General features: G+C 40.5%; 1 protein-coding gene across 2 annotated transcripts in view; it reads left to right on the forward strand.

Moving 5' to 3' along the window:
* Positions 1–4160: 4160 nt before the first annotated feature.
* The window catches only part of LOC106564882 (protein kinase C alpha type), a 322652-nt gene continuing 301897 nt past the window's right edge, over positions 4161–24915 (forward strand). For both annotated transcript variants that reach the window (XM_014131369.3, XM_014131371.3), the window contains exons 1-2: positions 4161–4508; positions 5524–5555. In XM_014131369.3, the coding sequence (XP_013986844.1) occupies positions 4342–4508; positions 5524–5555 (199 nt within the window). In that variant the 5' untranslated portion in view covers positions 4161–4341. The remainder of the gene's footprint in view (positions 4509–5523; positions 5556–24915) is intronic.

Below are 24915 nucleotides of genomic sequence, written 5' to 3' on the forward strand. Positions count from 1 at the left end.
TAATCATAAATATGAGGACAATAGTGGGACGTAGATACTTTTTAGGAATTGGGAGAGGAAAGCACTGAGGTCGTAGACAACTGTAGTAGAATATGTGGGGGGGGGGGGGGGGGGGGGTAGTCCATTTTTCCCTTGGTTTCCATTTGCTATATAATTTCTTCCATCCTAGCCAAATTTCCTCATCTGCTTGCACCCTCCCCTATATTAAGGTGTTTTGGTACTTCCCGTATGCACTACGCTTTTCCATGTGCTCATTTTTACTATACCACAGGTCAATGTAGTCTAGCAGTCTAACTGTTTATCCTGCCCTCTATCCACCATTCAGTGACAATAGCGGTAGGTGGATCGTTTGTCCAGATCTGCAATAGCCATCATACCACACATAAAAGCATTCAAAACGGCATCGATTTATAATATGAATCCACAAGAACAAATATGAATAGCTGAGAGGCAGCGGAGAGGCATCATTGCAGCATGCAGCTCCCCTATTGATCTTGTTTAGGGACAATACAATCCTACATAGTACAGCCTACAACACCACAATGCGATCAATAATTGCTTTATTGTTTTAAAGTGAGTACAAAAATTCTACTCTAGGCTGCAGTGAAAATGTCATTAGAATAACAGCGCAAAAGCTCTGTGAGCGGCAGGGTAGCCGCTCACAGAGTGTTGGGCTAGCAATTGAAAGGTTGCAAGTTCAAATCCCCGAGCTGACGAGGTACAAATCTGTCATTCTGCCCCTGAACAAGGCAGTTAACCCACTGTTCATAGGCTGTCGTTGAAAATAAGAATTTGTTCTTAACTGACCTGCCTAGTTATGTAAAATAAAAATGTGAATGTTTCATTCCATGTGGATCTGCTGTGGGTATACTCTCAATAGTTTATGAAGGTCTAAAAAGGAACAGTAGCAGGCCAGTCTGGTTGTATATTTACTTCTGATACTGAGAGTCTGTTGCAGATCATCATTCTCCCAAGTGGTGATAATGTGGCCACATATGCTCCCGACAGGCCCAGTTATTCAGGAAAGTTTAAAACGCATTCCTTTCCAGTCCGAGCGGCTATTCCTCACGCAATCTAACCCTTCAATACAATCATTTTACTTTCAAATGTATTACCTTTTATATGTGGCATAAACACAACCAGTCACAATGAAAAGTCTCCTGTAGGCATACACACGTTCGACCAGAATATAACTCCAGCATCCTCAAAATGGTTTGACATTAACCAGGTATCCAGCCAACCGTTTTATGCGAGTAAAGGACATGTTGGATAAAAAAAATGAATGGGAAACAGAACATTTATTTGGCAAACTTTCCAAATGTTGACAGAACAAAATACGCTAAACAAGGTGGGATCTTTTTGTGTCAGTAAAATTCATTATTCGAGAAATGGCGTTGGGAATGCTTTTGTGATATGTTGTGTGGTCCTCCCACTAGGACTCAGGAAAGAATGCAGTTTATTAGGCAACAAATTACATAAGTTATAATGAACTTCACATGGTGGTGAAAGTGCACGGTGATGAGTTTGGCTGACATTTGACAAATCAAAATAATCTCGCAATTTTGTCCATAATAATCCCATCATGTAGGTGGGCTATACCTGCACTATATCTGCGAGCTATTGGATAGAGCGCATGTGCCAATACCAGAATGGGCACATTAGCTATACCTACGCAACATTCTTTTGTGACAAATCCATCATTAGGCCTAGAGTTGAAAACCCATTTAATTTGTAATTTTTTTCCGATACATGGGAATTTAACCGAAAAGTTTTTTTTTATGTGCACTACCTATTTATGCACAGACTTTTATCCGCAACAAGTCAATTTGGACACACAACTCTGATAGGAAAATGTGCATCTTTTTTTTATGCAGATTTTAGAATGATAGCATGAAAATCTGTTGCCAATTGGATGGAAACCTAGCTATATAGACACCCTAAAGGCTATGGCAAGTCTGCCAGTTCAGTTTCACTTTGATTATGCCTGCACATCATGGTTCACCAGCAGCCCCAAAGGTAAAAAAAAAAAAAAAAGCTACAGACCAGCCAAAACAAGCTTGCAAGAATTGTAATTGTAATTGTACTCCCTAGTCACACTCATCTCGATGTCGAGCATTTTAAGCAGCTAGGCTGGCTATCTGTGGAGAAGAGAAAAAAAGAGTACTATTAATTCAATTTGGGCTAGTCCACAGCATTATCACAGACTCAGCCCCCAGGTACCTATCCAACTATTTTTCATTTGTCAGTAATGTCCTCCAGCATTATATCAGAGGCAGAGACTCTAATATTCACTGTTTTAAAAATAAGCGTCTATCTGGTAAGAACACGTTTTTATATACCAGCGTTGTTGAGTGGAACAAACTACCACAGCAACTCAAAGCCATACCGACCATAACCACTGTTTAAAAGAATGTTAAAAGCTGGCTAATGTGTGAACAGTACAACCTTTTTTGTCTGCATCTCTGCAATGTGTCTGTATCTATGTACAGTATGTATCTACTTGTGTATGTATGTAAAAAAATATCGACCACAATGGAAATACGTTAACTGACAGATCAATCAATCAATCAATCAATCCAAACTGTGCAGTGGCCATTTGGTTAATGGAAAGAGACATCTGTTACAAAACACAAAAAAAAGTTTAATGACATTCGGAGATTGTCAAGACAAGTCTTCGATACTTGGTGAGCCTACAAGGTGGGGAGGGATGTATTTTCTGGTTTTCGGGATCGACATGGTCTATTTATTGTGGTGTTGAAAACTCAAATCATGATATTGAAGTGCCTGAAGTCGGTACACTTTGTTTATTGGTTATGTTGCACTGACACAGAAACCTGTTGGTGGAAAATCCATTGCATATAGTTTATATAATTAGAAATATGGCATCACAATGTTGAACATCTGATTTCCCGCTAGCTAATCATTGTCTTCAGCTGGCTCTGACCACAGTGTAAGCCTAATGAAATAGGAAAGGAAAGTGGGCTCGTCTGTGGTGGCCGGCAAACCCTCAACCTTCTGGCCATAGGACTGCATGGCATCGACTCTGCCACAAAAGCATGCTGCAGTGGCAAAGTCGATATCCACGTTTATAAACATAGGGTCGCTAACCTGCCCTACAAAGGCAAAATGCAGTTACTACGAATTTGGTAAAAAAATCTTGGATCTTTTGTAATGGCCAGGTATTATCTGATTAATGTGGTATCAGGTTTCAGGTAAGGCCCAAGTGCAGACTGTAAAAGTAACAATGTTTATAGCAACAACAGGGGCAGGGAAACAGGTCAAGGCAGGCAGGGATCGATAATCCAGAATAGCGGCAAAGGTACAGGACAGCAGGCAGGCTCAGACAGAGTGGTCAGGTAGAGTGGTCAGGTAGGAGGGCTCAGAGTCAGGACAGGCAAAGGTCAAAACCAGGACGAAAAGCGATACTTGTGCAACCCAGAAGCTAAGAAACCACTTGTTGACTATAACAAACAAGACAAACTGGCACAGACAGACAGAAACCACAGGTATAAATACCCCTGGGATAAGTGGGGAAGATGGGTGACACCTGGAAGGGGGTGGAGACAAGCACAAGTGAAACAAATCAGGGCGTGCCAGTGTGGTATTTATTTTCCTGACAGAAGAACAAGCCAGTTGATCAGAATATATCAGAAATTGCTGTCTGTCTAGACAGAAAAAGACTTTGAAGTCAGATTTTGCAGTAAAAAAAAAACATAGATACTGTGTTGCCTTTGTAGGGCAGTACTGTTATTGTTATTTGTGATGTAAACATTAGGGGAGGGTCATGTGAAAATATGACCCTCCCCCCACAGTAAATGTCGAACTGTCCCTAATAAACCATACATAACACATTGATAATGAATAAAAATGTGATGCCTATGATCAGTGCTTGACTTAGGCGAAATAGGTGCCGGTACCCATTTTGGGCGCTGAATTTAGGTGCAGGAACTCCATAATAAATACATTTTAGCCAAGTCAAGCACTGACTATGATATGACTGATATGTAGTTTCTCTTCAAGTAAATAGTTTTAAACCAAACATTTGCCAGTATCTTTTACACCACTGGGTGACACTCCAATCTTCCAAATTCCAACAGACAGTAGCCCTCCCACTAGGCGATTAATTGTTGTGACGTCAGCTCAAGTGAAAGAAGGAAGCAAGCGCTCAGTGTGGAGCTGTCAGTAAAAGTAGTTGTAGCGACAGCCCATAGATAGTACAGTGTGTCCAGTTACAGTCTGACCGCCTCTCCTGCTCAGTGGCAAAATACAGTACGCGTGGAAATACATTGGATTGAATAGGCATATACATTGGATAGAGAGGAATAACGTTGCTTTTTGATTATGGCTGATGTCACGCAATTCAACGAGGGGACCGGGGACGTCGCGAAAGGGTTCGCTCGTAAAGGAGCTTTGAGGCAGAAGAACGTCCATGAAGTGAAGGACCACAAATTCACTGCAAGGTTCTTCAAGCAGCCGACTTTTTGTAGTCACTGCACCGACTTTATCTGGTAAGCACTTTTCCTCTCCAGATGGCCTCTTGCCTGTTGAACATTTTAGAAAACTCCGCTGTCTTCTCAACCAGGTATTCGCTTGTCACTTTCCCAACATAGCTAACTGTGCTGCACCGTTACGTATAATTTCCTTACTGGAATGTTTGGTCTTCCACGCCAAAGCTGGACATCTTCAAACCAGCATTTTACTATAATGTGCCTCGAAATGCAAGCCCAAGTAAATTAATCCGTTTTACCTACAGTGGGCTAGATACACTATACATTGTAACTGACAGCGCGCCTACTTTAATGTTTGTTACAAATCTTAAAAGTTGTATTTCTCATAGTCCTCGTGTTTTTGGTAAATATTGAAATAATAACTTCCTGCCAACGAAATATAGGCTCTAAAACCCGAAACAAATAAGTGGTAACTATTCGGGATGTTGGGTGGTTGAAGACGCACCCATGTTGACCAAACTTCATCTTCATGGGGTTGTGTTGTTTCCTTGACCATGTATTGATAGCTACAGAGAGAGATGTAATCTTGAGTGAGTGAACATCATTTTACAGTTACTACCTATGGCCTCTAAAATACTCCTAAGTAATGTGTAATGATTATTGGGAAACACCTTAAACTGTTTAAGCTTCTTGCTTTTATCTTCTGACTGCAGCCTGTCCTACAGTACCTTACTCGAGGTTTGCTTTGCAAAATGTAGCCACCTGAAAAAATAACAATATTAAAGGGCAGTCAACACCCCTCAGGCTTCTCATCCCCCCCCCCCCAATATCTGAAAGGTGCTCCCCCTTTCCTATTCATACACACAGCATTTCAATGAGCTAGTATTCTAGATGTCTTGCCTCAACTTTGAGCTTAATATTCAACATTTCCCACCGAATAAGCCCTTAATTGAGACAGACTTAGAAGTCTTGGAGACTACTGCTGTCTCTGCTTGATATTGCAAACATGTTTGTTTGTTTCTGTCAGTTTAATGCTATTTGTTATTTCATTCATCACTTTCCTCTGTTTTCACAGGGGATTTGGAAAGCAAGGATTCCAGTGCCAAGGTAAAATGCAATTGATTGACGTCCATTCACTCATTTGTGAGTGTTTTTGTACTGCATTCAAGAGGACCAGTCCATTTGACTTGCATTGACTAAAGAATGTTGCAATTCATATTGGAATTACTTACCTTTTAAAGCGTTTGAGAGATACAGGTAGGCGATGTTCCCTCTAAGCTGCAAGGCACAGGCAGCTCCCATCAGACTGCAGGAAAGTCTTTTTTCTTAAAGGGGCAGTGTTGTAATTTTAAGATGGTCTTGAATAAGCGAAGTAGCCAATAGGCAGAGGGTAGCATAATTTGTCTGATTCCCTGTAATAATGGTATGGGAATAATGACTTTTATTTTTTAAAGTGGTTTCTTGCATCAAAAAACAACATTTTCAGTCACCTTGTCTGAAGGACAAGTGGATAAACAGTTTTTTTCAAAAGTAGGCTTTCATTGAACACTAGAAAATTGACTGCTACTGTAGGCTTAATGATAGAACAGCTATTTCCATGTTACAATGTTATGGGATGCATTTTTCTCCATTGTTTTTGATGGTAGGCCACTCTGGTAGGTCTACATGATGATCAAATAGCCACAGTGGCTAACTGTTAAAAAAGTAAATTAAAGCAGATACAGCCTTAGTGTTCACAGTAAACATGTGGCGGAAGTTACACAGAATTCTCACAACGTTCAAGTTTGCGCTTGCATTGACTAAAGTATGTTGCAATTTTTATTGGAGTTACTTACCTTCCAAAGAGTTTGAGATATACCGGTAGGCCTACATTTGTCTGTGCTGTTTGAGTATGATGTCTTCCTTACACACACACACACTGGAATATGAAGTTGTAAATAATAGAAAATAATGGTTAAAGTATCTGTGACAGCGTTCAGGTCTAATCACTCAAAGAAATGGCATGGATTAATGTTGTGACTGTTTCCTTCCCTTTCCCAATATCATTACTATTTCAAGTCGTTTGAAGCAGTTCTTTAAAAAAAAATAAAAAAAAAAAAAGTTATTTATACATTTTGAATAAGCCAATGACTCGCAATGTAGGGACTTTGAACTTTCATTACTCTCCGGGCATTTTTGTTTGAGTCTCAGGAGTTTCTTCAAATGCACTTTGAGACTTAAATCATCTTAATTGGATTTCATGCAGCTAATGCTAAGGAATGTCTTGATGTTTAGTGGTTGTCTGTGTGAAGAATTGATGGTCTACGATTTAAAAAAAAAATAAATAAATAAATAAAGGTTATTTACGATATCAAAGTGTGAACATTTACAATGCACTCCTCAGCTCTTGGAAAGACGGACCTAGATGTTTTGGGGACTACTTGCTAAACATTTCATGGAGAAATGAATGAGCATGCATTATTCTCAGCTGACTAACTGGACTGACATGAAATCAAATCACACATGGCAGTCTCATGGATGCCAGAGTTCAAATAGGCTTTGTAAAGGAAAAAGAAATATGAGATTTTCTCTACAAAACCAAAGCCCTATGGGCCCCTGTCAGAAGTAGTGCACTACATAGGGAATAGGGTGCCCTTTGGGACTTAGAATGGTGTACTGTAGCCTGGCAGCTGAATCTGCTTGTGCTTTAACCAGGCTAGGTCAGAGGGGTTAATGGCATTTGTCTGTAGTTTGCCAAGTCTTCTTAGTCAGACTGGGTCTGTGTCTCTTCCATGTGCCATCAATAATCTCAAACTTCTTGTTTACCGATTCCCATCAGGGCATTACTCAAACCTGAAGAATGTAGGCTGCTAGGCTGTGCTCGTGCTGAGAAAAGGCAAACTTTTGTCTCAAGAAAATGTTTTTTATCGAGGTACCAGTTACCAGGATTTATAAAAGGTTTCTAAACTGTATATAGGCTATATATACTGTACATGCACTGAGTGTACAAAACATTAGGAACACCATACTAATATTGAGTTTAACCCCCCCTTTGCCCTCAGAACAGCCTCAATTCATCGTGGCATGGACTCTACAAAGTGTCAAGCATTGCACGGGGATGCTGGCCCATGTTGACTCCAATGCTTCCCACAGTTGTGTCAAGTTGGCTGGATGTCCTTTCGGTGGTGGACCATTCTTGATACACACGGGAAACTGTTGAGTGGGGAAAAACCCAGCAGCATTGCACCTACTACCATACTCTGTTCAAAGGCACTTAAATATTTTGTCTTGCTCATTCACCCTCTGAATGGCACACATACACAATCCATGTTTCAATTGTCTCAATGCTTAAAAATCCTCTTTACCTGTCTCCTCCCCTTCATCTACAGTGATTGAAGTGAATTTAACAAGTGACATCAATAATGGATCATAGCTTTCACTTGTATTCACCTAGTCGGTCTCTGTCATGGAAAGAGCAGGTGTTCCTAATGTTTTTTACACTCAGTGTGTATATTTATGTATTCCGATTCAGTTTTATACTTTTAGATGGCAATTATTTTGAAAGGGTAATGTATTGTCATGGACATTTAGTGAAAATAATGCTGCACTAACTCAAGCCAAGTCTTCACTAGCCAGATGTTTATTTTGGTTCTAAAGCATTGTGGCCTGACCTGAATATCTTAAATATATAGTTTAATAGTGTACAATTGTGGTGCTTAGATTGTTGTTAGTTTGTTGTTGTAAGTCCTTGATTGTAAGCCACTATGGATAAAAGTGTCCGCTAAATGACTATTTAATGTGTCTGATATCACTAGACCGTTTTCATGTTGAAAAGAGAAACAACAGTAACTCAACATTTTACTGGAGACATCGAAAAGGAAGTGGATCATTACGTTATCTGCTGTCTTGATCTGCCATACATTTTCTGAAGCTGTCAATTAGCTTGGCAGCCAGAGAGAGACATGTTGGTTTGCTGGTAAAGTTATTATTTTGTTGGAATCATACTTTTTCCTATTCTTTGAAAGCATCGCCTGCATGGCTGCACTTCCAATGAACTGGCGTAATACCCGAGAAAAACCCACTCTCGTCCTTTCTCTAGAAGATAAGAATGTGAGCAAAGCAGGACATTTTCCTAAGGAGCAAACACTTCATTAATGATACCGGTTGAATGCCAGTTTAGTATGTTGATTTGCGCTTAAGTGGTGTCCCCCTCGGATATATGCCATCCTCTGTTGAACATGAATGGTAGTGTAATGTGGAAAGTGGTGATCTTGCCAGCCAGTGCTGAGAGTCCCTGCCTCATGGTAAGTGCTGCTGCTTCAGCCAGCCAGGATGATGTTAACCTGTGATCGTTGAGCCGTTGGTTGAATGTGATCCATTCTGAAAGGATGTCTTCTGAGAGCTGCTGTTAAATGGCAGGAAAAGACATCCATTTGCTGGAGTACGAGGATAAACACTCGCCAGAGAAGGCTTTTTGATCTCTTGGGGGTTCAGAAGCCCCTTGTCTGGAATATGACTTATTTTATTGTTGTGGAGTGAGAGAGAGCGAAATAGTGTGTGTGTTTATGTTCCTGCATGCATGTGTGTATCGTAAATTGTATGTACCCATACGTACGGATGTGTGTTGTACATAATGCATATATCTGTGTATTTGTCTATGTGTGTGGAGCCTGTCTTCCAGGTCTAGCAACTGTGATCGATAAAGACACTCCTCCATTTGTATGTGTGTCTTGGAGATGCGATGCACTTTGCTCAGATTGTTTGCCGGCGCTCGAATATTTGATGGTAAAGCCTGCTCATTATCGAGTCAGGGCTAGGTGCTGCAGTGACATGTTTTTAGCTGTATGCCAAAGCACCATCGGTGAAGCCCCTTTTTGTCTCTGTCTTGTCCTCTCCCTCTGGGTTCTGTCACCATCGCAGCATCGCTCGTGACTGTTAGCCTCTATTTGTCATGTAGAAATCACAGTGCACTATTAAAGACCTACACAAAACCCCTGCATTCAGAGCATTAGAGTTAGACTCTAGATGTGCATTAGAGATATCAGCAACACTGTGTTGGTGCTAGCTGCTCTTCTCCCCTAGTAGGATGTAGGGACTGATCTCTGTATCCATTCCATATACTTACGCAGAGAGCTGGTAGCAGTGGCTTTACAGCCACTCTGGAAAACACAGCATTTCCCCCTGTTATAAATCTGTTCCTGGGTCTACTGCTAAATAAATAATGGCCACCGTATCAAGATGAAGGCGAGGAGGTAACGTCCCTGCTATTCAAAAGCTGAAGGTCCCACTTAAAAATACCTGTCCTCTCATCAGTTATTAACGGACTCCTTGGAAATGGGGAGGCTCAAGTCAACAAGCAGGGAGGCTTCTATTGAGTACAGACATGATAAGCCTATCATATTGGGCTTTCTGTGCCGGCCTGAAATGAAGTTACATTTGACTTTCTGGAATGAATTAATTTGTTGGTGATCAAATGTGAACTCGACATACGGTATAGTGTTTCCAACAATTGTTAAGTTGTTGCATGCGAGACATTAAAAGGAGCTTGTGTCATATTTGTCACCATTCTAAAACCATTAGCTACCAATCCCCCATGGATTATTTCATATCTAGTCTATTCAGACCAACTAAAGCAACATTGATGATTTTAAGAGTTCAAGATCTCTTCCTATCGTTTCGTTATGGGAATCCCCAGACAGTACATAGTGCTTGTCAGAAGCCTTAGTCAACAGAGAAATCATATCCACTAGCGAACACTCAAGTCATTTTTCCTTGGTTTGTAAACCGACACGGTCATAGTTGAGCTATGCTGTTGTCACTACCATGTTACTTGCCCTCTCCAATTATAAGGTTGAGAAAATACGACCAAAGTAAAGGTGAAGGGTGAACAAGCCCTCATGTTTACCCAAGTGCAAGTAGTCACCATGTGAGATGGTATTTGGGCCTATTCTTGTTACCCTCAGACAATCCTGTTTCAGTGGAATCCAATTCCACAAGTTAACCTGCAGGCGTTTGTATTCATATCCCAACTACATAGGAATTGCTGTTGCCACATTGTCAACTTGTGCATGGCTCGACACAGCCTCTATAAACTGTACCATTAAAACATGATAGCAGTCTTTCGTCCAAATGGTAAGAATGTAGGTATTACCACTAATATTGAATGGAGGAGTTAGCGTAAGAATTCTATTGATGGTTATTGGCCCAATTGAACATTTAAGCCCATCTAGGCACATCATATACTGTACCTAAGTGTATATCAATTGATTCTAAAATAAAATGACCATGGCGAAGTCTGCTTTTAGATCTTACATAATCTCCTGGCAGGCTTGTCCATACATTGATAACATATATTGAAACCATGATAAACCAACCGTAAAACCATTGGCTTCAAAACGAACTACCTCAGACGGACTACCTTCTCTTCCATTATGGTTGGAGTATGGATGGAGAAATGGAGCCCAGGGAATAGTGTCTTCATGGAAGGCCATTGGTGGTTTGAAGGGTTGATGGAAGGGTTGAATGGGTCTTCTTTGACCGGTGGTAGTGGATTTTACGCGATGCCTTCCAATGGTCTGTGGCTGGTGAGAGTGGAGGGATAATGGGTTTCTTCATGTGAGAGGATCAGTGACCAATCTTCCAAGGGAGTGGTAGGAGCAGAGCAATGCTTCTATGACTATGGACATGTAGGGTAAATTAATGAGATATGTTGATGGACAGTGTAATGGTGATGGCTCCACAAAATTGAGTCTTTCTCTCTTGTTTGAACTTAACCAGTCAAATTGGGTTAGATCAGTCCAATATAATACCTGAACAAATTTAGACAAATATTTACATATAACAAAGGTTTCTAAGTTTTGTTCTCTCTATTCAAAATAACTGACTTAATTTAACCAGTGTAACACAGACAAACCAAGCCTGTGTGTCTCTGTTCACTTTCATTGTGTTTGCAGACATGCTTAACCATGTTCAAACCAAACATTGACCCAGAGGAGACGTGATAACGCACTCCCGTTCCCTGGAACCTCCCTCTTCTCCCTTTGACGAACAGCGGCCTCTCAACCCGCTCTTGGATCATGCTCCGGGCTTGTTTAGACAGTGCTAAGGGAATCCTTGTGCACATCCTGTGTTGACAGAGGACGGAAAGGTCAGCTCTACCCTGTGTCCTTACTTTTAGAGTTCGACCGATTTTATGATTTTTCACCGCCGATACCGATTATTGGAGGACCAAAAAAAGCCGATACCGATTAATCGGCCAATTGTTATTTTATATATATATATATCATTTTTATTTGTAATGACAATTACAACAATACTGAATGAACAATGAACACTTATTTTAACTTAATACATGAATAAAATCAATTTAGTCTCAAATAAATAATGAAACATGTTCAATTTGGTTTAAATAATGAAAAAACAGTGTTGGAGAAGAAAGTAAAAGTGCAATGTGTGCCATGTAAAAAGCTAACGTTTAAATTCCTTACTCAGAACATATGAAAGCTGGTGGTTCCTTTTAACATGAGACTTCAATATTCCCAGTTAAGAAGTTTTAGGTTGTATTTATTATAGGAATTGTGACGCGTCGACTATTTCTTTCTGTACCATTTTTGTATTTCATATACCTTTTACTATTGGATGTTCTTATAGGCATTTTAATATTGCCAGCCTAATCTCGGTAGTTCATAGGCTTGAAGTCATAAACAGCGCTGTGCTACATGCATTGCTAAGAGCTGCTGGCAAACGCAGTAAAGTGCTGTTTGAATGAATGATTACGAGCCCGCTGCTGCCTACCACCGCTCAGTCAGACTGCTCTATCAAATATTAAATCATAGACTTAATTATAATAAACACACAGAAATACGAGTCTGAGTTTCCGGATTTCACCATATTAAATTACCTATCATTACGAAAACAAAACGTTTATTCTTTCAGTGAAATACGGAACCGTTCCGCATTTTATTGAACGGGTGGCAACCCTAAGTCTAAATATTGCTGTTACATTGCACAACCTTCCATGTTAGGTCATAATTATGTAAAATTCTGGCAAATGAATTACGGTCTTTGTTAGGAAGAAATGGTTTTCACACAGTTCGCAAAGAGCCAGGCGGCCTAAACTGCTGCATATACCCTGACTCTGCTTGCACTGAACACAAGAGAAGTGACACAATTTCCCTAGTTAATATTGCCTGCTAACATGAATTTCTTTTAACTAAATATACAGGTTAAAAAATATACTTCTGTGTATTGAATTTAAGGAAGGCATTGATGTTTATGGTTAGGTACATTTGTGCAACAATTGTGCTTTTTTCGCAAATGTGCTTTTGTTATCATCGCCTTTTTGGTTGAAGTAGGCTGTGATTCGATGATAAATTAACAGGCACCGCTTTGATTATATGCAAGGCAGGACAAGCTAGTTAACCTAGTAATATCATCAACCATGTGTAGTTAGTGATTATCTGAAGATTGATTGTTTTTTATAAGATAAGTTTAATGCTAGCTAGCAACTTACCTTGGTTCCTTGCAGCCACAAGGTCCTTTTGATGCTGCACTCGCGTAACAGGTGGTCAGCCTGCCACGCAGTCTCCTCGTGGATTGCAATGTAATCGGCTTCCAAAAAGGCAGATTTACCGATTTTTGTTATGAAAACTTGAAATCGGCCCTCGTTAATCGGCCATGCCGATTTAATCTGTCGACCTCTACTTACTTTCCCCCGCAGTCCAGCAGGTGTTTATTCTAGTCCTCCCATCGCCCATAGGTACCGAGGACTCCCATCTGCCTTCCCCTGTTTTGGAGTTGGTTCTCAGCAGTACATTTTTAAGCTTGTCTCACTTTTTATTGCTGTAACGACTAGTTTCAGAGAGACAGATTAGGTCTAGTTCTGGATTTAAAACATTCTCAATGGAGATTCTCCACTGAAAGTGCTATTTAGTCCAGGACTAGGCCTAATCTGGGTCTGAGAAATCATTCCTTAGTATCCAAAAAACTTTTATTGTATAGGTTGGTAGGTAGGTAGTTTGTTATGGGGGACTACAGCACTCTTCATTTGACTAGTTGGTCCTGTTGTATCTAGCAGCCTCTCTATGCTTAATTTAGCCTGTACCTCTATTCTGCCTGTAGTTATACAGGGTACAGTTATACATTTTTTTTTATCACCGACACTTTGATAATATATTTAGTTTAGAAATGTTTTGACCAAGACGGGTGACTGACAGAATGGGTGCTGCTGTGCTCTGACACGCTGCATACTCATTGGCGTCACTCCAATTATGTGAAGGCGTCTGCTACATTTTTATGGAACCATCAACCCTCAATGGGTTACGGTTCCATTATTTTTCCATGGTGCTGTCTTCATTGTAAATGATCTGCAGTATTCTATATACTCTTTCCCTGCCATATTTCCCCTGGGTTTACAAGGCCTTATATACTGTATAATGAATACCATCTCTTCCTTAGGGACGTGTGATGGCTTTATCACAATGTGCACCTGAAATCACCTTTAATGGACAGTGTTGGTACCAGTCAGTGAGGCAAGGTTAGAGGGAGAATTTGCCATAAACAAACCCACTGCTGACACCAGTCGACAGGCAAAGGCCAACTGTGTCAACCAACCAGTGTTATGTGACTTATGCTGGTGCTTTGGAATGCCAAACACATTGCCCTGTGGTGGAGCCAGCACATCGCCTCGGAGGCTGTGGATTGGGGCTTTCACAATAGGGCTCTCCTCCCCTGGGCTGAGTGCCAGAGAGCTTGGCCGCTACAGTGCACTCTGCCTTGGGTAGAGCAGATGTAACCACCACTTCTTCCCCTCTCTCTCACTCCGCATTCTCTCCATTCCACAGCATCCTAAGGGAAATGATCAATAAAGCCCTCGGTTTGCGCCAGGCTCGTTCTTATGTACTCTGAAAGCTGAGGTCATGACCTTGAATTATACCCAAGCTGATGATTCAGATTTTAGCTGCTGCTTATCACAATAGTGAAAGAATACAGAGAGGGCTTGCTAGTAGAGCTTGTGTCTGTCTGTCTGGTCTTGTCTTGTCTTGTCCGGTCCTGACTACGCTGGCCCCGGGAGTAAAACTGCTTAACCCCCTAAACCTTCCATTGGTACAGCCTCTGGATTCTCCATCCACCGTAGGCCACATAGAACCTAGACAATCCCTCCTTTCCAGCCCATGTATGCACACAAATGCAACAGCATCTCTGGCCCCTAGGGCTGAGCAGCAGGAACAGAACAGTGCGAACCTCCATTACATCCGTTACCCTGAGAGCTACTACAGTACAACAGCTAGATATTTAGGCCTATATCAAACCCCTCAACCACGACTTACTTTAGTGCCAGGCATTAAAATGCTGTATATGGACTGTATCTAATCACCAACTCGCCACAACTCACTTTAGTGCCGGACATTATTAAAATGCTGTAGACCTATATGGGCATTCTAATAACATAATGCCTCAGTTTGAAAGCGAGGCAGCGACATCATTTATTTTGTACATACTAAAGTCAAATAGGCCATAAGCATACCCGAATGGGCTCAGAGCCAGGCTACAGCCAAGCCAGGGAAATTTGGCCCATGCATTAATAGCCAGGATCCTTGTGTCATGGATTGTCTCTACTTTGTAAACGACTTGCCATCACCACTGGTTAATCCAGGCCATTTCCAGGGCTGTGTGGGTGGATTATGGCTTTAGATCCAACAGAGCTGCTGTGTCTCTCTTTGTGGCCACGCAGACATGGGGAAAGCCTGCATGGCGGAGATCCCTTCAAAACAGCCCAAATGTGTCAGTACTACCGCTGTGTGCCTTTTAAGCTAAACCAGACAGGCAGCACCATGCTGTGATGGGGGATCCCTAGAGAGTTGGAGCGATACCCAGCTACCCACACTGACCAGAAATGACTTTACAAGACAAACGGCCATTTTGGATTTCCCTTAAAACCTCTGTTTTCGACACTGTAGCTGTACCGCATCGAAATGAAACCCATCCGTTCATGTTGAATTATTTATTCACTAGGGGAAATGCTTTTTGATATGTGAACAGGTTATGTTAATATTCGAGAGGCAGTGAATTGTAGCCGTTTTGCATGCCAAGCATGGCCAGATGTGTTGATGGAGAGACTGTATTTCAGAGGGATATGCTTTCAGGGCTGAGAGCTTAATTATCTACCTCTGTGCTAGAGGTCGACCGATTAATCGGCATGGCCGATTTTCAAGTTTTCATAACAATCGGTAATTGGCCTTTTTGGACGCCGATTATGGCCGATGACGTTGCAATCCACGAGGAGACCGCGTGGCAGGCTGACCACCTGTTACGCAAGTACAGCATCAAAAGGATCTTGTGGCTGCAAGGTAAGTTGCTAGCTAGCATTAAACTTATAAAAAAACAATCAATCTTCACATAATCACTAGTTAACTACACGTTGTTGATGATATTACTAGTTTAACTAGCTTGTCCTGCGTTGCGTATAATCAATGCGGTGCCTGTTCATTTATCATTGAATCACAGCCTACTGTACTTCACCAAACGGTTGATGATTTAACAAAAGTTTTTTTTTTTAAACCTGCATATTTAGTTAAAATAAATTCATGTTAGCAGGCAACATTAACTAGGGAAATTGTGTCACTTCTCTTGCGTTCAGTGCAAGCAGAGTCAGAGTATAGGCAGCAGTTTGGGCCGCCTGGCTCATTGCGAACTGTGTGAAAACCATTTCTTCCTAACAAAGACTGTAATTAATTTGCCAGAATTGTACATAATTATGACCTAACATGGAAGGTTGTGCAATGTAACAGCAATATTTAGACTTAGGGTTGCCACCCGTTCGATAAAATGCGGAACGGTTCCGTATTTCACTGAAAGAATAAACGTTTTGTTTTCGAAATGATAGTTTCCGGATTTGACCATATCAAATTACCTAAAACTCGTATTTCTGTGTATTTATTATAATTAAGTCTATGATTTGATAGAGCAGTCTGACTGAGCGGTAGTAGGCAGCAGCGGGCTCGTAATCATTCATTCAAACAGCACTTTACTGCGTTTGCCAGCAGCTCTTAGCAATGCTTGTAGCACAGCGCAGTTTATGACTTCAAGCCTATGAACTCCCGAGATTAGGCTGGCAATACTAAAATGCCTATAAGAACATCCAATAGTCAAAGGTATATGAAATACAAATAGTATAGAGAGAAATAGTCGACGTGTCATAATTCCTATAATAACTACAACCTAAAACTTCTTAACTTGTTATGGATAGGGGGCAGTATTTTCACGGCCGGATAAAAAACGTACCCGATTTAATCTGATTATTACTCCTGCCCAGAAACTAGAATATGAATATAATTATTAGCTTTGGATAAAAAACACTCCAAAGTTTCTAAAACTGTTTGAATGGTGTCTGTGAGTATAACAGAACTCATTTGGCAGGCCAAAACCTGAGAAGATTCCAAACAGGAAGAGCCCTCTCTGACCATTTCTTGGCCTTTGTCATCTCTATCCAAAACAGGGGATCTCTGCTGTAACGTGACATTTTCTAACGCTCCCATAGGCTCTCAGAAGGCGCCAGAACGTTGAATGATGACTTTGCAGGCCATGGCTGAAAAACAGTAGCGCATTTGGTAAGTGGTCGATCTGAGAACAATGAGACTGGCGCGCGCATGCACGAGACGACTCCATGTTTACATTTTCAGTCTTTGAACGAAAACAACGACTCCCGGTCGGAATATTATCGCTTTTTTACGAGAAAAATCGCATAAAAATTGATTTTAAACAGCGTTTGACATGCTTCGAAGTACGGTAATGGAATATTTTGAAATTCTTTTGTCACGAAACGCGCCGGGCGTGTCACCCTTCGCTACCCTTCGGATAGTGTCTTGAACGCACAACAAAACGCCGCTATTTGGATATAACTATGGATTATTTGGAACCAAACCAACATTTGTTATTGAAGTAGAAGTCCTGGGAGTGCATTCTGACGAAGAACAGCAAAGGTAATCCAATTTTTCTTATAGTAAATCTGAGTTTGGTGAGTACCAAACTTGGTGGGTGTCAAAATAGCTAGCCCGTGATGGCGAGCTATCTACTCAGAATATTGCAAAATGTGCTTTCACCAAAAAGCTATTTTCAAATCGGACACCGCGATTGCATAAAGGAGTTCTGTATCTATAATTCTTAAAATAATTTATGTTATTGTGAACGTTTTATCGTGAGTAATTTAGTAAATTCACCGGAAGTGTTCGGTGGGAATGCTAGTTCTGAACGTCACATGCTAATGTAAAAAGCTGCTTTTTGATCTAAATATGAACTTGATTGAACAAAACATGCATGTATTGTATAACATAATGTCCTAGGAGTGTCATCTGATGAAGATCATCAAAGGTTAGTGCTGCATTTAGCTGTGGTTTTGTTTTTTGTGACATTATATGCTAGCTTGAAAAATGGGTGTCTGATTATTTCTGGCTGGGTACTCTGCTGACATAATCTAATGTTTTGCTTTCGCTGTAAAGCCTTTTTGAAATCGGACAGTGTGGTTAGATAAAGGAGAGTCTTGTCTTTAAAATGGTGTAAAATAGTCATATGTTTGAAAAATTGAAGTTTTCGGATTTTCGAGGAGTTTGTATTTCGCGCCACGCCCATTATTGGATCAGGTGTTCCGCTAGCGGAACGTCTAGATGTAAGAGGTTTTAACTGGGAATATTGAAGTCTCATGTTAAAAGGAACCACCAGCTTTCATATGTTCTGAGCAAGGAATTTAAACGTTAACGTTTTTACATGGCACATATTGCACTTTTACTTTCTTCTCCAACACTGTGTTTTTGCATTATTTAAACCAAATTGAACATGTTTCATTATTTATTTGAGACTAAATGGATTTTATTTATGTATTATATTAAGTTAAAATAAGTGTTCATTGTTCATTCAGTATTGTTGTAATTGTCATTATTATACATACATACATACATACATACATACATACATACATACATACATACAGTTGAAGTCGGACGTTTACATATACCTTAGCCAAATATATTTAAACTCAGTTTTTCACAATTCCTGACATTTAATCCTAGTAAAAATTCCCTGTCTTAGGTCAGTTAGGATCGGCAATTTATTTTAAGAATGTGAAAACTCAGAATAATAGTAGAGATTTATTTCAGCTTTTATTTCTTTCATCACATTCCCAGTGGGTCAGAAGTTTACATACACTCAATTAGTATTTGGTAGCATTGCCTTTAAATTGTTTAACTTGGGTCAAACGTTTCAGGTAGCCTTCCACAAGCTTCCCACAATAAGTTGGGTGAATTTTGGCCCATTCCTCCTGACAGAGCTGGTGTAACTGAGTCAGGTCTGTAGGCCTCCTTGCTCGCACATGCTTTTTCTGTTCTGCCCACAAATGTTCTATAGGATGAGGTCAGGGCTTTGTGATGGCCACTCCAATACCTTGACTTTGTGACTTTGTTGTCCTTAAGCTATTTTGCCACAACTTTGGGAGTATGCTTGGGGTCATTGTCCATTTGGAGATCCATTTGTGACCAAGCTTTAACTTACTGACTGATGTCTTGAGATGTTGCTTCAATATATCCACATAATTTTCCCTCCTCATGATGCCAGCTATTTTGTGAAGTGCACCAGTCCCTCCTGCAGCAAAGCACCGCCACAACATGATGCTGCCACCCCGTGCTTCACGGTTGGGATGGTGTTCTTCGGCTTGCAAGCCTCCCCCTTTTTCCTCCAAACATAACGATGGTTATTATGGCCAAACAGTTCTATTTTGTTTCATCAGACCAGAGGACATTTCTCCAAAAAGTACGATCTTTGTCCCCATGTGCAGTTGCAAACCGTAGACTGGCAGTTTTGGAGCAGTCACTTCTTCCTTGCTGAGCGTCCTTTTTAGCTTATGTCGATATAGGACTCGTTTTACTGTTTAATGTTTCCTCCAGCATCTTCACAAGGTCCTTTTGCTGTTGTTCTGGGATTGATTTGCACTTTTCGCACCAAAGTACGTTCATCTCTAGGAGACCGAACGCGTCTCCTTCCTAAGCGGTATGACGGCTGCGTGGTCCCATGGTGTTTATACTTATGTACTATTGGTTGTACACATCAATGTGGTACCTTCAGGCGTTTGGAAATTGCTCCCAAGGATGAATCAGACTTGTGGAGGTCTACGTTCTTTTTTTCTGAGGTCTTGGCTGATTTCTTTAGATTTTCCCATGATGTCAAGCAGAGGCACTGAGTTTGAAGGTAGGCCTTGAAATACATCCACAGGTACACCTCCAATTGACTCAAATGATGTCAATTAGCCTATCAGAAGCTTCTAAAGCCATGAAATAATTTTCTGGAATTTTCCAAGCTGTTTAAAGGCACAGTCAACTTAGTGTATGTAAACTTCTGACCCACTGGAATTGTTTTACAGTGAATTATAAGTGAAATAATCTGTCTGTAAACAATTGTTGGAAAAACGACTTGTCATGCACAAAGTAGATGTCCTAACCGACTTGCCAAAACTATAGTTTGTTAACAAGAAATTTGTGGAGTGGCTAAAAAACGAGTTTTAATGACTTCAACCTAAGTGTATGTAAACTTCCGACTTCAACTGTGTGTGTATATGTGCGTGTGTACACACACACACACAGTTGAAGTCGGAAGTTTATGATTTTTCAAATAAATATATATATAATCGGTCGACCTCTACTCTGTGGACATTCATTCAAATCTTGTTCGCCAGAGAATTCCAGCATGGTTGGAAATGCATCCACTGACACCTGTCTGGCATGAGATAATAACCCCCTGTTGATACATGATTGATCCAAGCCGGTTTCGCAGTATGGGGCTTTGAAGTGACTAGGCTAGCAATCAAACGAAGAAGAGAGCCAGAGCTTTGATGGCAACCCTTGCCGAAAAAGGCAGACTATTTTTAGTTGTTCAATCACTTTTCTCTTGGTTGTCAGCCTGAAATCAAATATAACAGTTCTTGTTCACATACTTTTCTTCTCAGAGAGCGAGTGATGGAAAAAGGAGGAATAGGTAACAGAAAAGAGAGACGGGAGGAGAATACAGACGAGGCCCTTAGGACTATCACCAGTGTCTACTCCACAGTATGCTTTGTACTCCCGCTACTCCTACTCTAAGAATAATATTGACAATGTTACCGCTGGCATCATATACCAGATGACGTCATACATCAGATGAAAAGCTCCCTTTGCTGGACTGTTTTTCCACTAGCGAAGTGCCGGAAGCTTTCCCACACTAATCCTTGGAGCCAGGTCCTTTGATCTTGTTGCCTTGTCCATTGAGAAGATGTATCTGGACAGTACAGCTCACATCCCAAAGGAAAGAGGCTGCTAGGTCTGGACTATGTTGGTTGGGGGACTTTAGAGCTTCTGTCATACGGTTATGACTTGGCAGGCTGATCCTAACAGAATCAGGTTGACAACACACAGCTACGCCAGTGGGAGATAAATCATAAGCATACAGGATGAATGGGAGTGTTGACTATGTCATGTGTCCTGATTTGCCATTATTGCTCTGTATCACGTCATGTCTAAGAACAGACCTATTCACGATAATCCACAGGTTCTCATGCTAAAATATAGCCAAATTAGGAATCTGTAATCAAATATTTATTAAATTGTACTTTTAAAGCTCCAACATGTATTTTTTGGGGGTGACCTGACAAAATGCACATAGAAATGTGAGTTATAGATCTGTCATTCTCATTGAAAGCAAGTCTAAGAAGCAGTAGATATCTTCTATGTGTGCTATTTCTATGCTTCCCATTCTTAAATTTCATTTTTACTTATTTTACTTTTACGTTTTGTAAACCAGCTTCAAGCAGCTGAAAATTCAATATGTTGGGTTATGGATAATATATTTCACAGTGGTTTAGATTGTACAATGATTCTCTCCACTATACTTGCTCGTTTTGTCACACAAACTGAAATGGGCCAACTATTAGAATTTTAGCAACCAGGAAGTGGTGTAGTGATTTCTGCAAAGTGCATCTTTAACTAATATATTAAGTTGTTTTTGAACTGCTAGCTTGTAGCCTAGAAATTACTTTCAGATACCAAGATGCTTTCTGTCTTTTCAATGGCTCTTTTGCTTATCGCCCACCAGTATCGTGTTGTGCCAGACAAAGAGATGCATTGAACATTGAAGGTGTCATCCAATTTGACTCTTATGTTTACATGGTCTGTGCGTGTATTAAATTAATGTTGTGTTTGCGGAGCAACATTACTCTAGGTTAAATAGAACAGAGACACTCCACTTGTGGTAACTAGGGAGACGGCACTTCATTGTAACCTGCCAATGTCAACACCCCTTATCCTCTAGATCCATAGGCTTTCAATAGAAAGCGCTAATGGGTGCTATAGCTTACTGTATTTGCAACTGTCACTTGAGCCATAATTCACATAATATGACCTTACCTCACTTAGCTCTGCCTTGGGTCTGAATGTTGTGACGTTTGTAGATAAACTGGCTTCCTTTAAAGATGCATTATGCAGAATCGCTCCTCCATTTCCTGGTTGCTAAAATTTGAATAGTTAGCCTAATTTCAGTTTGTGAAAAAACAAGCAGTCATTGTGCAGACAATCGTTGTACCATCTGAACCGCAGTGAAATATCTTTAACGTAATCAAAAATACTGTATTTTTAGCTGTTTAAAGCTGGTGTACAAAACCGACCGTAAAAGACACAAAAACTAAACTTAAGAACATGAAGCATAAAAATAGATTATATGGAACAGATCCACTGCTTCTTAGATTTGCTTTCAATGAGAATGACAGATCGATAATACACATTTCTATGCAAATTTGGTTGGGTCGCCCAAAATGTTACATATTGTAGCTTTTAAGTAAATTATTGAAGTGTAGGTTAGGCGGCTTACAGCATATCATGCTGCTATTCAGCTGCCTGCTCGAACAGCAGCTTTTACTGTAAATAAAGTGAATCGAATGCTTTTTATACTACGTGGACTACGTCAATGAAGAAGAATCCCTTTTGGGGTTATGAGGGTTTAGCACTCTACTCATGATCAATACTAGGATTGCAACATTTTTGGGACTTTCAATAAATTACATGGTTTTCCCGAAATCCTGGTTGGAGGATTCCCGAAATCAGGAAGGAATAAGCAGGAAATCCGGACTCCTCATAGCATGATTTATGGAAAAAATGGGAATTTATTGAAAGTTCCAGGCATTTTGCAACCCTAATCAATGCCATGAGTAAATCCATCTACTCAATCTGAGTGTCTATGAAAACAACATGAAGTGACACGCACAAAATGTCCCACTTCTGCGCGTAGGGTACTTGGCGGTCAGCTGGATTTCCCATGCTACGTCAATGCAGTGGCGGTTCTAGACCATTTCAACTGGGGGGGCCAAGCTGGGGCCAGTTGTACTGTTAGAGGGGCCAATTACATTAGATGTTATTGTTGTCATATCGTTTTCTTCACTGCATTGCAGGTATTCGCAGGCAAAAGACCATGTTCATAATCATCATCGTTGCCACTGTCTAACGGATGTCAAAAAAGAACGATAGCAAAAATGAGTTATGTAAAAATTATTTCATACTCCACATTTAGGGGGGCCACAAGGGGGTCCAAAATTGTTGTCACAGGGGCACACAAGGACACACACAAGCTAATGAGCAGCCATTCTGACTGCAACATTCTAACAGTGTCATCAATACATTTCATTATTAGAATACACCTTTTATTTAAAATAACACAATAGCATTTTCATTAGTTTGTTACTGTAGGCTATATGTCAAATCAAAAAACACCAAAGTTCAAGTGTTCATTTAATTGTATTTGTGGAGTGCCTTTTTGTTAGAACAGAAACCATATGTGTTGGAACATGGTAACGGCTTCTTTTTATACTGATAAAAGAAATACCCCAACCACCAAGACGCACGGTCAGCAAGACGCATGGTCAAAGGATGAAAACATCCGTAGCCTAAACATCATTATAAGTCCCATGTGGCCTTGATAAATAGTGAAAATCAGCACAAAGCAAAAATGGCATTATAATGAATACAAGTGTCAATATGACAGCAGTAAAAATTGTCAGCTTGTGCTTACATTGTGTGCGTCTGTAGTGCGTAATAGTGTCTGGTTTACTTTTTGTGTCCCTGTCGTCTTGTCATTTTTCAGCACCGTTGTGTAGTACAGCGGCTGTGCAAGTGCATCATTTTGTGCAGAGGGAGGGAGCTCCCGATTCCCTTTGTTCATGGTGCCGGCCAATGTGAAGAGAATACATTTGCCGAAGTAAGGTTCCACAAGCCTCCTCCTCATATTCTCTGACATTTGCTCACCTGCTGCCCGACGTGGATATTTCCCCAGATGTTGAATGCCATTCAGCAGTTACAATTACGCACTCTCTCACTGTATAGCTTACTCCAAGGAGGGCAGAGTACACTGATTAGACTGGATTCAGTGGACTGATATAGGGTGCGTACCATTTTGAGATTATAATTAGAGCAGATTGAGCCAGTTAAGCTCAATATTGCTTGGTATACTCTGAGGCTTTTTCTTTTCATATGGTGTGTTTGAGTACGCTCAGATTTGTGGTCCTTTTTTTACCTTTGATAGAGGGAATCCAAATTGAGCCAGGTTACGCTTGAACACAGATCTAAGTTGAACTCAGGCCTGTAGTTACATGTCATTTCATTTGTCAAATATGTTGGCCTAAATAACTGATAATTCACTATCTTCCACATTTATAATCAGACGGTAAGACATTAGACATTGTCTCCAGTTGTAAATGTTCTGTTTCACCAGAGGCCTAAACTCAAATCATCAGTATCAGTCAATCGTAGCACTGCGTGTGCCTCACTGTTGTCACTTCCGCTGACCTTTTCAGTAATGGTCCTCTATTGAGCTGATCCAGGAACTGCTCTCATCTCGGTTTCATGTATCTGGAGTGGTATCTACTGTTCTCAAGTGGTCCTAAGAACCTTTTGGGAGTGGAACAATGGCATAATCGACGATGGTGATGTGTTAGGCTAAGCTTCTGGGAGAGGGTAAAAAGGAGAAATACTTAGTTTGTGAAATATCGGAAAGCACTGTGGGCGCTTTTGTTGCAGGGAGAGAACATTTTAAGTGAAACTGAAAGAAGGTGAAAAGGGGTTTTTATGAGCTCATGTTGGCCAAGATACCTTATTTTATGTAATTCCCCTTAATTGCCCCTGATTTTTAAACTCAAATGTCAAATCAAGACTGAATGCTACATCAAATAGGGACCAGTTGAGGATTCATATTGAAATCCTCTCTATTGATGGGTTCATTCGCTTCACCTTTTCCATCATTTCCTAAAACTGAAATGATTTTTTAAGCCTTTGTCCTCAAATGTACGACAGCACATTGTTCATCAAGTCCACAAACTTATCACTTTAGCTCCATTTGACAGATTAGATGTACGGTTTGTTCGGAGATGAAAGAATTGCACATCTTAAATGGATTTAGCTCCATACAGAAGTACATCTGAGCATGGTGT

The sequence above is a fragment of the Salmo salar genome, chromosome 12 (genome assembly GCF_965601325.2).
Source record: "Salmo salar chromosome 12, fSalSal1, whole genome shotgun sequence".
Taxonomy (NCBI): domain Eukaryota; kingdom Metazoa; phylum Chordata; class Actinopteri; order Salmoniformes; family Salmonidae; genus Salmo; species Salmo salar.